The sequence below is a fragment of the Pristiophorus japonicus genome, chromosome 14 (assembly GCF_044704955.1).
Source record: "Pristiophorus japonicus isolate sPriJap1 chromosome 14, sPriJap1.hap1, whole genome shotgun sequence".
NCBI classification, from domain to species: Eukaryota; Metazoa; Chordata; class Chondrichthyes; family Pristiophoridae; genus Pristiophorus; species Pristiophorus japonicus.
In genome coordinates this window covers 149,801,669-149,814,779 of record NC_091990.1, presented here as the reverse complement: position 1 = coordinate 149,814,779, position 13,111 = coordinate 149,801,669, and the positions used below count along the sequence as shown (strand labels likewise).

Below are 13,111 nucleotides of genomic sequence, written 5' to 3'. Positions count from 1 at the left end.
GGGCAGGGAGGTGTTGCTACAGTTGTACAGGGCTTTGGTGAGGCCACACCTGGAGTATTGTGTACAGTTTTGGTCTCCTAACTTGAGGAAGGACATTCTTGCTATTGAGGGAGTGCAGCGAAGGTTCACCAGACTGATTCCCGGGATGGCGGGACTGACCTATCAAGAAAGACTGGATCAACTGGGCTTGTATTCACTGGAGTTCAGAAGAATGAGAGGGGATCTCATAGAAACGTTTAAAATTCTGACGGGTTTAGACAGGCTAGATGCAGGAAGAATGTTCCCAATGTTGCGGAAGTCCAGAACCAGGGGTCACAGTCTAAGGATAAGGGGTAAGCCATTTAGGACTGAGATGAGGAGAAACTTCTTCACCCAGAGAGTGGTGAACCTGTGAAATTCTCTACCACAGAAAGTTGTTGAGGCCAATTCACTAAATATATTCAAAAAGGAGTTAGATGCAGTCCTTATTACTAGGGGGATCAAGGGGTATGACGAGAAAGCAGGAATGGGGTACTGAAGTTGCATGTTCAGCCATGAATTCATTGAATGGCGGTGCAGGCACGAAGGGCCGAATGGCCTACTCCTGCACCTATTTTCTATGTTTCTATCAAAGAACTCCAGCAAATTTGTCAAACATGACTTCCCCTTCATAAATCCATGCCTGACCGAATTTTCCTTTTACAAATGTCCTGCTACTGCTTCTTTAATAATGGACTCCAACATTTTCCCAACCACAGATGTTAGGGTAGCTGGTCTATAGTTGCCTCCTTTTTTAAATAGGGGTGTTACATTTGCAGTTTTCCAATCTGCTGGGACCTCTCAAGAATCCAGGGAATTTTGGTAAATTGCAACCAATGCATCCACAATCCCTACCACTTAAGACCCTAGGATGCACCCATCAGGTCCAGGAGATCTATCTGTCTTTAGCCCCATTATCTTACTGAGTACCACCTCCTTAGTGATTGTGTTAAGTTCCTCTCCCCCTTCCCCCCCCCCCACCCCCCCCATAGACCCTTTGACTATCTACTGTCATAATATTGTTAGTGTCCTCTACCGTAAAGACTGATACAAAATATCACAGTTTGAGCCATCTCCATGTTCCCCATTAATAATTCCCTGGTCTCGTCCTCTAAGGGACCAACATTTACTTTAGTCGTTCTTTGCTGGCTTTTAAAAGCTTCCCAGTCTTCTGTACTCCCACTAGTTTTGGCCACTTTGTATGCCCTTGTTTTTAATTTGATACTGTCCTTTATTTCTTTAGTTAGCCATGGATGACTATCTTTTCTCTTGCACCCTTTCCTCTTCACTGGAATATATTTTTCTTGAGAGTTTTAAACTATCTCCTTAAATGTACACCACTGTTCATCAACCGTCCTACACTTTAATCTATTTTCCCAGTCCACTTTACCCAATTCTGCCATCATGCCTTCATAGTCTCCTTTATTTAAGCTCCGTGCGCTCGTACTAATGTGCTGTATAAATGCAAGTTTATTCTTTCTATAATAAATTTTTCCCTTCAGAAATGGTCCTTCTGAATTTTGTTTCTAAGTGCCAAAACTACCTGTTTGTTCCATGGTTACAAAAGGATTTTTTAAAATGTTGCTGTCCTGCATTTGAAAAGGTTTGTCCCATTAGTGCAAACCCAAGCTGAATTTGTAGGCAATGTGCTGCCCTTCTGGTGATCGACTGCAGTGCCCTCTTTCCCCCCTCCACCCCCCCCCCCCCCCCCCCCAACCCAGGTTAGTGTTTTCGCAGCTGGTTCGGAAACAGTTTTTACCATCATAAACATACATTGGCAGTAATGAACAAGCAATTTGTGATTAATGGCACTGCTGCTTCAGGACTTTGATTAACCAAGATTCAGTGTTTTTTAAAAACATGGTTTGCTAAGAAATTCTGTGGTTGCTTTTGCCTAATATTGGATGATTGCCAGTATTTTTGAACTTGTCTTATTGTATTACATTACAGAAATACTTTAGTTCCTTTGCTAATTGCAGATCACACATTATTTACAGAATTATCAATAACACATTAGATTTGACATATCTTTGCTGTTCTAATTATAGCTGCACAGGATCTGAATACATTATTCTGCATATTCTCTAATTGCTTTCTTTTTTTGTTTAAATTTTATTCTGTAGCCTTTTTAAAATCTGCTTCTTGAGTGGTTTAGTCACAGACTGCTCAAGTGAAATAAGACGGTTATAACATTTATAATGTGGCTAACCCCTTAAAATGTTGAATGGGAAACCCATATGATTGGCAGAATAAATGCCCTGACTAGTACTTGAAAGGAAACATGCCACCTCCCATCAAAAAGTTTATGATCAGAAACATTTAAAAGTGTAACAATATGAATAGAGCATATTTTATAGAAATCAAGGCTAAGAAACTACCAGAAGGCTAAGAAACTACCAGAAGATTAAGAAAAATCTATTTGAGCTGCAACATAAAACTAAGCTGACAAATTCAAAACCGATGCTGGAAATCTATACAAGAATATTTATCATGCATGTTCCCACTTTTAAAAGTGTCTTTTGGGATTAAACGTTCTTCCTATTTTCCCCATCTTTCAACTTGGCATTTCTCCCTTTAGTGATTTAGTGCATTAGTGTTCCAAGTGCTTGATATGCTTGAAAAAACTTTAGCTTGTTGCTCCTGATGTATCAATTAATAACTGATTTTTGTAAATTTATGTGCTGTCTATTTAAGGGTTAATACCCTTATTAAAGATAAGATCATGGAGGATCTGGATAGAAATTAAATTATAAAAGATAGCTATGAAAGAGAGGTCTTGTTACTCTAACTTACTGGTTTTTGTTGAGGGTGTAACAAAGGCACATGATCGGTGTAAGGCCGTGAATGCGGTGTATTTGGATTTCAGTATGCCTGTCAATACAGTTCCTCTGGAAAGGCTGGTACTGAAAATAAAGAAAGCGAGAATTGGAAGAAATACTTTACAATGGATATGTAATTGGTTGACCGATAGAACCCAGAGGGCAGTGGTACAGAGATTGTAATCATTGGGAGAATGTTACCAGTGGGGTCTGTTTTGGAACCACTTTTGTTTAATATCTTCATAAATGATCAGAAGCTAGAGGTCACAAACATGATGCTTAAATTTGCAGATAATACAAAGCCAAGGTGAAAGCTGACCAGGGTAAGCTATAGGAGAATTTAAATATACTTGGAAGTTGGGCAGACAAGTGGCAGATGAAATTCAATGTAGAGAAATGAAATGTCCTTCACATGGTGATTTAAAAAATGTAAGAAGAGTCGCTATTACTTAAATGGAAAGAAAATGTGTTTGCATATGAAAGGGATCTGGGATTCCTGATTGCCAATAAATTTAAGCTATTGTAGCAATGCTCTGTGGCAATGAGTAAAGCAAATCAGATGTTGGGATGTATTAAAAGGTCAACATTGATGCAAAAAAAGTGAGGTAACCCTGCCTCTTTATAAATCATTGTTGTGACTGTACTTCTAATATTGTATACAGTTCTGGTCACTTAAGTACAGAAAGGATCTTGCAACTATTCAAAGGATGCAGAAGAGAGCAGCCAGAATGATCAAGGGGATAGAGGGATTGCACTTTGAGGATTGATTATGTAAATTGGTCATGTTCTTGCTGGAAAAGAGACAGTTGAAAGGTGATATGATTGCTGTTTTTAGAATTCGAAAGGGATTAGATAATAAATACCATGACGAGCTGTTTCACCTTGTCCAGAATAGTAGAACCAGAGGACACAGCCTGTACTTGATGGGGTATAAATTCAAATCTAATCTGTGGAAACATTATTTCAGTAAGAGAGTGGTAAATCTATGGAACAGGCTTCCTAGAGAGGAAGGAGGTGCTATCAATTCATTAAAAAGCAAATTAAATAGGTTTCTTTCAGAAAATAATATTTTGGGATACAGTATGAGAGTAAGTTGAGACATGACATATGCTAAGTTTAGCAAGCTTGGGAGGAGCAGGTGCCAACAGCAACTTGCATTTATATGGCGCCTTTAACTTAGTAAAACATCCTAAGTATGTTTTCAAAGCTTTCCACCACTGGGAGTTTCCTCATCTCGTATCTCGGTTTGTTGTAGACTGATTGATAGAGATAGATTGCCATGATTCATTAACAACTCCATTATTGTTGTATGATGCAACTGCCAGGATGGTAGAAGCTGAGCTAGGTGAACCTAGATCTTTTTTTCCATCAAAATTCCTGTGTCATGTACTTTCAAGACTGCCCTTAAACCTTAATATAGGTTTGCCTGAAAGACTGACCTAAAACATCAAATCAAAATGTTGTGTTCAAAACTGATCAAATTGCTGAGTTAAACAAAATTGTCAATTTTATGGTTCATTTTACCTGTCAAAACAAAAGCCAGAGAAATCTGATTGTCTACATTTTGAAATGTAATCAGCTAGAAATTGGAGACTGTCAAATATTTGGCATCGTGTTTTGTTTTGACTTTAATGAGCTTAAAACTGATCTGTGTTTTGGTTCTTGGTGCAGTGGTTTCCATAGTAACAACATTGCAGTAATTCCGGATAAAGCTTTCAGTGGCAACCCTTTGCTTCGGACTATGTAAGTAGAACTCTCCAGTGAACCTCATACTATTTTTGTTTTTGTTTCGTGCTTGTCCCCTGGTAGGTTAGCTGACCAGTTTCTTATTTTTCAGACACCTGTATGATAACCCAATCTCCTCTGTGGGGATTTCTGCTTTTCAGAATCTGTCTGAACTCCAGTCTCTGTAAGTATAAGTTCTTGGACTTGTACGCAATGATGAGTATATAAACGTCAAATTTTGACATTGCTTTATGAAAGGCCAGTCTTAATTGTAACTTGAACAAGGAAGAGGTTTTTAAAAGGAAGAGATGAGTGTAGAATTTTAGACAAGGAATTCCAGAGAATAGAACTTGGGCAGCTAAAGACTGTCTGCCAAGCTGTAACAAAGGAAAGAGGGATGTAAAAGCCTGGAGTCAAAGAAATGGAGAATTTGGGGTACAATATAAAGCTGTAGAAGATTCTGCAGGTAGGGTAGGACAAGGCCATGCAGGGTTTCAAAGGCTATAATCAACATGTTTCAGGTCACTTTAAAAAATAATCTATGCATTAGTCTAGACTCAAGGTACTTAACCATTGATAGCATCACCGCTCACCCTGATCTTAACCTCATCAGACATTCATGTTACATGGGGATGTTGCATAGCAATGAGAAGTAGAAACCTCAGTTGATTTCCCCTGCTTACTCTCCAAATATAGGGGTGTGATAGACTCCTGTGCTGCTGTTACCATCTCAAGTAAGATCAGCTAACTCAGCACAGCTTATCTGCTCACTCTAAACCTGCTGAGATAACCGTGAAGCTCAACTATTATTAAAAGATTGTACTTTATGGCATATTGTCATGCTGTTTTGATCCCATTCACTTTAAGTTAAAGCTTAGTAATTGTAAAGCAACACAAACTACTCCAGAATGTCCAAAAAATAGACTGGGCTATGGTTAAACTGTTAGAATGATCAATATGCCAACTGGAAAAGTAAACGATAGAGGACAATTACAACCTATATGCTCTGTTGTCCAAATTTAGACTATAAGCTTTTTTATTTACCAAAACATAACCTGTGGGCAATTATAAGATGCATGAAATATTTCCTTTTAAACATCATCATAAATCTTGGTGAAAAACCTTATCTGAATTTTTCACTGAACCAATTGACCGCTTCAGTCTAATGCATTGAAGCTAGATCAAGAATAACTGAATTATTGGGCTGTTGCCAGTATCTTGAGTTCATCTGCTAATAAAGAATAATACTATTGCTAGTATGAGATTTAAAAAAAATGACCTGCACTTAGTGGAAGAATAATTATAGAACCGCAAAGGCAGTAATACATAACCTGTACAGTTTGTTCATTAAGTTGCAGTTATAAAATTGTGTCCAATTTTAGGTGTCGTATTTTATGAAATATATCGAGGGCACGCAGAGGGCTCAGAAGAAATTTATTATGATCCAAGGGATGAGAGGCTTTAGAAGAAGAGAGATTAGTGAAACTGGGGCTCTGTTTTATTAAACAAAGAAGGGTTATGAGGAGACCTGGCAGAGGTGCTGAAAATTGAGGGTTTTGTTAGTCAATGAGAAACTATTTCCACTGGTCAGTCAGTTTTAAGATCATCGTCAAAAGAACAAAGGGAAATGTTAGGGGAATGGTTTTATGCAGAGGGGTTGTTGTACCATTTCTTTTGTTAAAGACTAACCCCCATTAAGCATGTCTGAGGTAAATTCTCTTTACGTAGGTGAAATGTTAGTTATCTGTGCACTTAGCAGGTTTCATATAAATAACGTGAATGCTATATAGCATCAGTGAAAATTTAGACAAAAAAATGAAGGTTATGAGAAATCTGACCAATTTGTAGCTGCCAGCTTATCTTAATCCTAAAGCTGCCAGCAGGTTCAGGGAAAGTCCTGATCTCGATTTATTTTGTGTTCAGCTTGCACACTGATGCAGAAATGAGCAATATTACTGTAATATTGATAACTACCTCAATGTCTGCATGTAATTTTTTGAGTACTGTACATGGTCCTGAGAATTTTTTTTTTTATAAACTTGTTTTTTTTTTTAAATGATTCACTTGCATTCTTGGATCTCCCTTTTACATCAATTCTGAAGGTGGAAATAATGGGCTCAATTTTCCCCAAAGCATTTTTTTGGCGTACTTGAAGAGTTACGGCCAATTTTTTTTTTCTTGGTAGCCCAAGTACGACAAAAAAAAGTGCTGCAAGTTTCCCCGTTGGATCTCTTCATTTTGGCGTGGCCTAACTCGAGGGGGGTGGACCCTTGATCTGCGGCAAAAAGATCAGGCTGCCATGGTAACTAGAGACACAGGCATACAGCCACCTCCCAACACATGAAAAGAATTGAAAAACACACAGCACCACATCACCTCCAACCCTGCCTGAAGGCTGTCTCTCTCTCTCTCTCTCTCTCTCTCTCTCTCTCTCTCTCTCTCTCTCTCTCGTCCCCCACCCCCGCCCCCCGAACCGGGGACGGACCAACTCTCTCTCCTGGGACCGGACTGTGTGTGAACCAGGGACTGAGTGAAACCGAAGAGCCGTCCTGTGTGTGGGGCCCAAGAATGGGACCGGACAGCCTTCGGGTGGGGTTGGAGGTAAGTTGCTGCTGTGTTTTTTTTTTTCAATTCTTTCAGTGTGTCCGGGCATCTGCTGCACCGCTTTCCTTGCCTGCGTCGATTTCCTTAACTCTAGGGAAAGTTTTTCAGGCCAGGCCACACATGCTGGCCTAATAACTGGAGTAACTCTCAGCTGGCCAAACTTCCCTAAATGGCCAAAAGTGGCATAGGTGGCTGGTTACGCCCCCTTTGGCTGAAAAAAAAACTGACTTAAAAAATTCGTAACTAATTGAGTTACACTGGTGCCAATTGATTGGGGAAACTAGGGATTTTTAAGTTGGGCCAGAAAAAGCAGCCTGCTCCAACAAAAACAGCGCAAATACTGGGGAAAATTGAGCCCATGAACTTTTGAAAGATTTCTATTGACTTCTTTTAGCCATTCAAATAAGAAGCATCGATTCAAAAGATTAGCATGATGGATTCAAAATTGTGACCAGGTTAATCTTCAGTGCTGAAATGCCATGCAGATGTACTTGTCATTGCTGAGTCCCCACACCCTGACATGATATTAATAAGGGAGCAATAACTTCTATTTAACTATGATGCTCAAATTATTCAAAAAGAGCTTGAGGTTAAATTACCAAAAATGTTTATTCTCCTAGATACAGTGACACATTATATTAACGTATTTGTTTTGGTATACTTCTATGATTCAGCACCTTGACAGGAACCAGAATAAGCAGAATTCCACCTGACCTGTGCCAACAACTGAAGATGCTTAGATTTTTGTAAGTTTGGACTTCTATTATCATTTGAAAAGCTGTAAAGTTGAACTAGTTTGAAATGTTAGTTTTTACTTTTTTTTAATACTAACTGCAAAGTGTAAATCATTAACTGGATGTAAAACTCTTGTAAATATTATGAGGGTTTGTGACAAAAGTTATGAAGGACTTGAATGTCTTGAGTTACATTTTTAGTCACGAAAGCCAAGATGATCTAGTAATTGCTGTGGTTACCGAGCAGAGTGTTGAGGTTTTAGTTGAGCTTTTAGTCACACCCTTTGTCATGGAGAAGCTGAGCCATTTGGTACTTTAAGCCATGGGTACTGTAAATGATACGGAATGTGATGTGGTGTCCAACAGAATTGAAGGAGGATAAGTCACCACCCAGAACCGAGATGCCCCTCGTAACCCTCCAGTTTGGTGATGTAGTTATTTGAGCTAGCAAATTGATAAACCATCCACATTAGCAATCGTACCGCAACAATAACTCAGTAACAAGTATGACATTTTATAATCTACTGTTTTACCTTTAAAATAAAAACAAATTGAATAAACTTTCAGGAGCATTTTTTAGAATTCTGGGATAATTCCAGCATTTCTAAATCGAGACAAAAGCAAAATGCTGGAAATCTGAACTAAAAACAGAATATGCTGGAAATACTCAGCAGGTCAGGTAGCATCTGTGGAGAGAGAAAAAAAGCTAACATTTCAGTTCTGATGCAAGATCATCGACCTGAAATGTTAATTTTGTTTCTCTCTCTACAGGTCCTGCCTGACCTGCTGAGTATTTCCAGCATTTTTTGTTTTTATTTATAAATTGAGAACTTGATCTAAGTTTTCCTGAAGTACTAAGCAGAGTTTGGAACTTTACAGAAACATTCTGGTAAGAATGTTATATATTTTATATTGAAATTGGATTTGACTTTCAGTAATTGGGAAGGAATGTATGTATTTTTTCTTTTCACTACAAAATGTGTGTTGTTCATCACAGGGACTTGTCGTATAATCAGATTGAGGAGCTACCAAGTTTTCAGGGTTGTTCAGCATTAGAGGAAATGTAAGTTTACATTTTTAAAATTATCAATGCAAGTTCTTTTGCTCTTTTAAAAACACGCAGTTCCAAAAATCATTTTGCATTTGATCCTTTCAACTACAAACCTATGATTACAGTGACTAAAATATTATAAGGAGCCACTTACACATTAAATGGTATGGCACTGAAAAGTGTAGAGGAACAAAGGGACGTTGGAGTGAAGGTCCTTAAGATAGCAGGCCAGGTAGATAAGGTGGTTAAGAAGGCATATGGAATACTTGCCTTTATTAGTCGAGGCATGGAATACAAGAGCAAGGACATTATGCTTGAACTGTATAAAACACTGGTTAGGCCATAGCTGGAGTACACTGTGCAGTTCTGGTGGTCACATTACAGGAAAGATGTGATTGCACTGGAAAGGGTGCAGAGAAGATTTACACCAAAGTTGCCTGGACTGGAGAATTTTGGCTATGAGGAAAGATTGGAGATGCTGGGTCTGTTTTCTTTGGAACAGAGGAGGCAGAGGGGAGACCTGACTGAGGTGTATAAAATTATGAGGGGCCTGGATAGAGTGGATAGGAAGGACCTGTTTCCCTTGGCAGAGGGGTCAACAACCAGGGGGCATAGATTTGAATTGGGGGGAGGTATAGAGATATATGGAGAAATTTCTTTACCCTGAGGGTGGTGGGGGTCTGGAATTCACTGCCTGAAAGGGTGGTAGAGGCAGAAAGCCTCACCACATTTAAAAAAATACTTGGATGTGCACTTGAAGTGCCATAACCTACATGGCTACGGACCAAGAGTTGGAAAGTGGGACTAGGCTGGTGCAGACACGATGGGCCAAAATGGCCTCCTTCCATGCTGTAAATTTGTAGGATTCTGAGTGGAGAAAAAACTAATTAAGTTTACTGAACAATGACTGTAATGTTTTTTAGTCCTTTTTCTTGAGATGTGTGTATCAGTAGGAAAGTAGTATTTATTACCCACACCTAATTTCCGTGAGGGAATTAAGAGTTAATCGCGTAGGGCCCAAGTTTTGACAGGAGTTGCTCCTATTCTTTTGGAGCAACTAGTTTTTTTTTTGGAGTATCTTAAAAATCACAATTCTCCACATTTAGTTTGCTCCAGTTTCAGTGAGTTAGTTCAGTTTCTTTTTAGTTCAGTTTTTTTCAAAAGGGGGCGTAACCAGCCAGTTACGCCTGTTTTGGCCATTTAAGCAAGTTTAGACAGCGAAAAGTTACTCCAAACTAACTTAGGCCAGCGTATTTGTCCTGTCCGGTCAGAAAAACCTTGCGGACACTTTAGAAATCAGGCGGAGGGAAGTTAGAGGACCTTGCAAAGCACTAAACACCTTCACAACAACTAATACAGTTCTTGTACTGTAACTTTAGCATAATTTACACATTCCACTATAAAGCTTCATAAAATATGCACTTTTTAAATAATCATTTATATCAGAAGTTGAATTTTGATGGTGCTGACTGCCTTTCTTACTGCTCTTATCAGCAGCCAGTCTAGGGACAACTTTTCTAATTCGAGCAGCTTGTTCTTTTTCTGAATCATTTAAAGAAACTCTCCTCCTTCCTCCCCCCCCCCCCACTCCCCCAATCAAAAGTCTTCCCGCACCAACCTGTTTCTTGTAGTCCTCAGAGTGGATTGAATCTTGAACTCGATTTATAAAGTCCAAAAGGAATATTGTCTTTAGGCATTAATGCTTTGAATTTCTTGACATAGATGTGATTAGTGACACAAACCAGTAGCTTCATCCCCCCAGTATCGTGTCTCGACGTATTCTGCCGCAAACGTGCTGTATGACTCCTGGTGCTGATCTGGTGGCCCGGACTCCTCCAACTCCTGCTTCCCCGGCAAGCTTCCCTCAGCACACACTGCGCACACACTCTGCCAACTGAACGGGAGGGCACTGGCAACAGAGGATGCAGGCAATTGGGGTGTGAGAGGCTACAACAATGAACTGGTGTGAGCGCGGGAAGGCAACGACGGGCCTGTGCGGCAGGCCACTCGGCCCGGGATAGGGGCGGCGAACATTGCGTCGTCCCTTCGGCCAGGGATAGGGTTGCCCAGAGCCAAGACGTGCTGGAAGGTGCCAGGAGCTACTGCTCACGCGCGCAGCTGCCAGCACTCTTTTCGGTGCAGGGCTGTAGCTCCGCCCCCCCCGCTGGTTCTGCTGCTCTGCGTCGAGTCCCAAGGAGGCCTGATCAGCGTGGAGAATACCGCGGTAAGGATTAGGCATGCTTTTTGTTTGAGAAAATCGGCGGACCTCACAGAGGTGTGCCGTTCCAAGGGTCAGTGGAAACTTAGGCCCGTAGTGGGGCTGGAATCAAATGTGGACGAGACCAGATATGGGTGACAAATCCCTTCTCAGAAGGATATTAGTGAACCAGTTTGGCTTTCACAAAAATACAGCCACTTTCATCATGGTCATTTTATCTGGAGCTAGCCCACATAAAAACAGATTTATTGAATTCAGTTGCACAGTTTGCCATGGTGGGATTTGAAATTGACCTCGATTGCTGGTACAGTACCCACAAACCCTGATATTACTTAAGGTGTTAAAGAATGTATTTAAAAAAATAAATAATTGTTATCTCTCTGGTTGATGCTGTTAAATTTTTTACTTTTGGATTATTAAGAAATCAGTGCTTCAATATGTGTCCTCATTCTGGAATAATGAGCCTCGTAGATGCTGCCTAGGCAATGTCGTCAAACTGAAGTTCTGTGTATTCCAAATGTTACCATAGTTTTGCCCACTCGCTTAGTCTATCCACGTCCCTTTGTGCCCTCCTGCTTCCATCTATGCAACTTACAGTGTACAATGAGCCTTCCTTGATATATATTGTATTATGGCTGCATTCATGTTTAGTGGCATTTAGTGACCTAATATATTCAAAGGATTGATAGAAACTGAAGAAAGCAGGAGAGGAAAGTGAAGAGAAAAATGTAAGTTTTAAAATAACAATTGTTGAGAGGATAACAAAGTATGTAAAGTATTGAGAGAGTGTAGGAGGAAAAACATTAAAAGAACAGGGCAGAATTTTTAAGTTAGCAGATTTTCTTCTCTCCCCTTTACTCCCCATATGTCCCTCCAGGTAGAACACACAGGAAAGTGTTGAAGCTTGAGAGTTTTGATGTATTAATGGGAAAATTTGCCTGGGCAAAATTTAATTTACACACACATTGATTTGACTCTCCTGGAAAGTTCTTTGTGTTTTTGTTTCTTTAGCATGTGGGCTGTACAGCAGAAGACCATTTGGTATTTCATTAGGTTGCACAGACAGAAAATATTGAGGGCCGTCCACCACTGTTCAGCCTCTGATCATTGACAGCATGCATTATTTGATTTTGGTGGAATGTTTCAGTAGCCACGTAGGGAAGACTGCAGGGGGGGAAAATCCTCCCTTTGACTGCAGCTTTTGACTTGGCTGATCATACTATCCTCCTCCATTGTCCATATTAGAAGGCTGCCCTCACGTGCCTATCTGTTTGAAGTTGGAGTGCCTATCTAGCAATGGCTTCTTTTCTCACCCCCCCCCCATAGTCATTTCATGAGGCTGTCCTCTTCCTCATTTACATGGCACCTCTTGGCAATATCATCTGCAAATATGGGGTCAGTTTCGACATGTATGCTGATGACGTCAACCTCTACATTTCATTTCTAACCCCTCCACTGCATTTGTGCTGTCAGACTGCATGTCTAATAGCCAGTGCTAGATGAGCTGTATTTTGCTGATCTGATCACTGAGGAGACTGAAGCCATTGTCTATAGCCCTGCCACAACCTCCATGTCCTCACCAATGACTCCATCCCACTCCATGGCTATTGCTTCAGGCATGACTGGACTGTTTACAACCTCAACATCCTGTGAGACCCTGAGCTGAGTTTCTACTCCCTATCCTCCATCGCAAAGACTGGCTACTTCCACTTGCGTAACATAACCTGCCTCTGCCACTGAAACCCTTGTCGATGCTAGGCTGGATTAATGTTTCTGGCTGACTTCCCATCCTTCAGTATCTGTAAACTTCAGCTCATCCAAAACTCTGCTGTCTATCTTATTCTGTACCAAGTCCCATTCTCCATCACCTGATCCTCACTGACCTATGTTGGCTTTGTGTTCCCCAATGCCTCAAATGTAAGATTTCCTACCTTGTCTTTAA

The 13,111-nt window shown here is 40.3% G+C and overlaps 1 protein-coding gene across 1 annotated transcript in view; it reads left to right on the top strand.

The window, feature by feature from the left end:
• lgr4 (leucine-rich repeat containing G protein-coupled receptor 4) overlaps positions 1-13,111 on the top strand; it is a 162,302-nt gene that overhangs the window by 126,377 nt on the left and 22,814 nt on the right. The window contains exons 10-13 of the mRNA XM_070899688.1: positions 4,509-4,580; positions 4,675-4,746; positions 7,841-7,912; positions 8,898-8,963. Of these exons, the coding sequence (XP_070755789.1) occupies positions 4,509-4,580; positions 4,675-4,746; positions 7,841-7,912; positions 8,898-8,963 (282 nt within the window). The remainder of the gene's footprint in view (positions 1-4,508; positions 4,581-4,674; positions 4,747-7,840; positions 7,913-8,897; positions 8,964-13,111) is intronic.